The following is a 1,663-nucleotide window of genomic DNA, read 5'->3' as shown; positions in this document are numbered from 1 at the left end:
GCGTTCGTTAGTCGGCCCCTTCCCAAAGTTTTCGGTGGTGAGAGGTCCCCTGGGCTTCGACCTTTGTTCGCGTGGAACTCCTGGGTGAAAGAGAAGAGCCCTGGTCCGAGCGCTTTGCTGTAGCTGCCTTTGCTTCCCGCTTTCCCGAGGGAAATTCTCGTGGCAGGCTTTAGCTGAGAAGCCAGAGGCATCCCCGGAGTAATTTGCCACTGCAACTGCGCTGTTGTTTTCTCCTCCAGCTGAAGAAGAAGCAAATGAAGAAGACGTTCTGGGAGAAGAAATAGAGGTAAGTCTTCTTTTGGGCAGACTCTCCTGGCAGCGGCCCGTGCAGGGGGTTTCTGGTTTGCCTGGCGGCGTGCGACCTCCCGCCGGCTGCGTCGTGGTTCGGCGCATGAGGAACGAGGCAATACCTGGGGCCGTGTCTGTTTTCATGCACCGTTGTCGTGCCTTGTTGGGTCTAAACCCGAGTTTTTTACCTGCGGAGGCTCGGTGTCGCCGTGTTAGCCTGCCGAGCGCGCGGTGGAGGTTTCTGGCAGCGTGTGTAATCTTGGTGCGTGGCCGCCGGTTCCGAGCGGGGTCATTCCGTCCACGTTCGGCAGGGTTCGCGCCGCGTTGCCCTGTGTTTTTTGTCACGAACTGAACAGCAAATGCGGTTGGAGCGTGGTGTGCTTTTAAGAAAGGATATGTAGGAAGAAATGGCCCGGCTGGTGCCCTGGCAGCGCCGGGTGTGGGCTTGGCTGGGTGGCCTGTGGGAGCGAGCCTTAAAGCAGGAGAGTTTGTTCTGAGGGGGGTGAGGAGATCCGACCTGGGAAAGCGCTTTGTGGTCGGAACACCAGCGGGAACCTTTTCTTCCAACTGTCGGGCTCTTTGCCGCCTGGCGAGCGCGCGCCCTGCGAGGACGGGTGGAGGATGTGGAAGCTTTCTCCCCGGTTTCGCAAAAAGCCTTTGGTGAGAAGTGAGGTGGGTCTTACCGGATCGATGCCGGGCGTCGAGCGTGAGCGCTGTGTGGTTTTGGTGTTCTTTGGCTCTGCTTGCGGGCTTGAGAACATCTCACTCGAGTTATTCCCGAAGCCTTGCGAAGCCCAGACTTTCTGGTAAGGGATCAGACTTTGGATAAAACAAGAGTCTGCGTCCGTAACAGCTGGTGTTCAAGCCCTGCCAGGCTGAGGCTGTGAGCACGAAATGTTACCTCTTGCCGCACACCTTGCCTGAGCGGGCCGAGTTCAACACGCAAGACGGAGATCTCTGGATGCCTGCAGGCTGGATTGCAGGCGCGTGCCTTTTAAACCGGCGAGAACCCAAAAGACGTGACAGCGTCCCCGCTGTGGTGTTTCTCTCTTGCTCAGCTGGCCGGAGTATTCGTTATCTGACCTCCTCTCAACTCCTTGACTTGCAGGAGGAAGAGCCGAAGCCGGTAGAGCCGCCCGTCAAAGTAGAAGAGCCTCCCGTAAAATCGCCTGACGTGTAACTATCCTTTCTGAGTAGACCAAAGCAAACCCGTGGGGTGCGAGGGCCGGTGGCGATAAAGCTTCGTACAGCCCCGCTTTGGAGTTTGGGCTGAAGGGAGGTCCCGGCACATGTTCGGGTGGGATTGTGGCCCCTGCCTCATCCCCGTGCGACAACACGGTGGTCTGCCGGCCTGCGCGGCTGCTCTCCCCCCCGT

The 1,663-nt window shown here is 58.6% G+C and overlaps 1 protein-coding gene across 1 annotated transcript in view; it reads left to right on the top strand.

Moving 5' to 3' along the window:
* Positions 1-239: 239 nt before the first annotated feature.
* Positions 240-1,663, top strand: part of SARNP (SAP domain containing ribonucleoprotein) — a gene marked incomplete at its 5' end in the record, with an annotated part of 30,977 nt that continues 29,553 nt past the window's right edge. Inside the window, 2 exons of the mRNA XM_009323962.1 lie at positions 240-286; positions 1,397-1,464. Coding sequence (XP_009322237.1) covers positions 240-286; positions 1,397-1,464 — 115 coding nt within the window. The remainder of the gene's footprint in view (positions 287-1,396; positions 1,465-1,663) is intronic.

Source organism: Pygoscelis adeliae, unplaced genomic scaffold (assembly GCF_000699105.1).
Source record: "Pygoscelis adeliae isolate BGI_AS28 unplaced genomic scaffold, ASM69910v1 Scaffold1105, whole genome shotgun sequence".
In the NCBI taxonomy this organism is placed as follows: Eukaryota; Metazoa; Chordata; class Aves; order Sphenisciformes; family Spheniscidae; genus Pygoscelis; species Pygoscelis adeliae.
The sequence above is the reverse complement of the archived record's forward strand: the minus strand, read 5'-3'. Positions and strand labels throughout refer to the sequence as shown.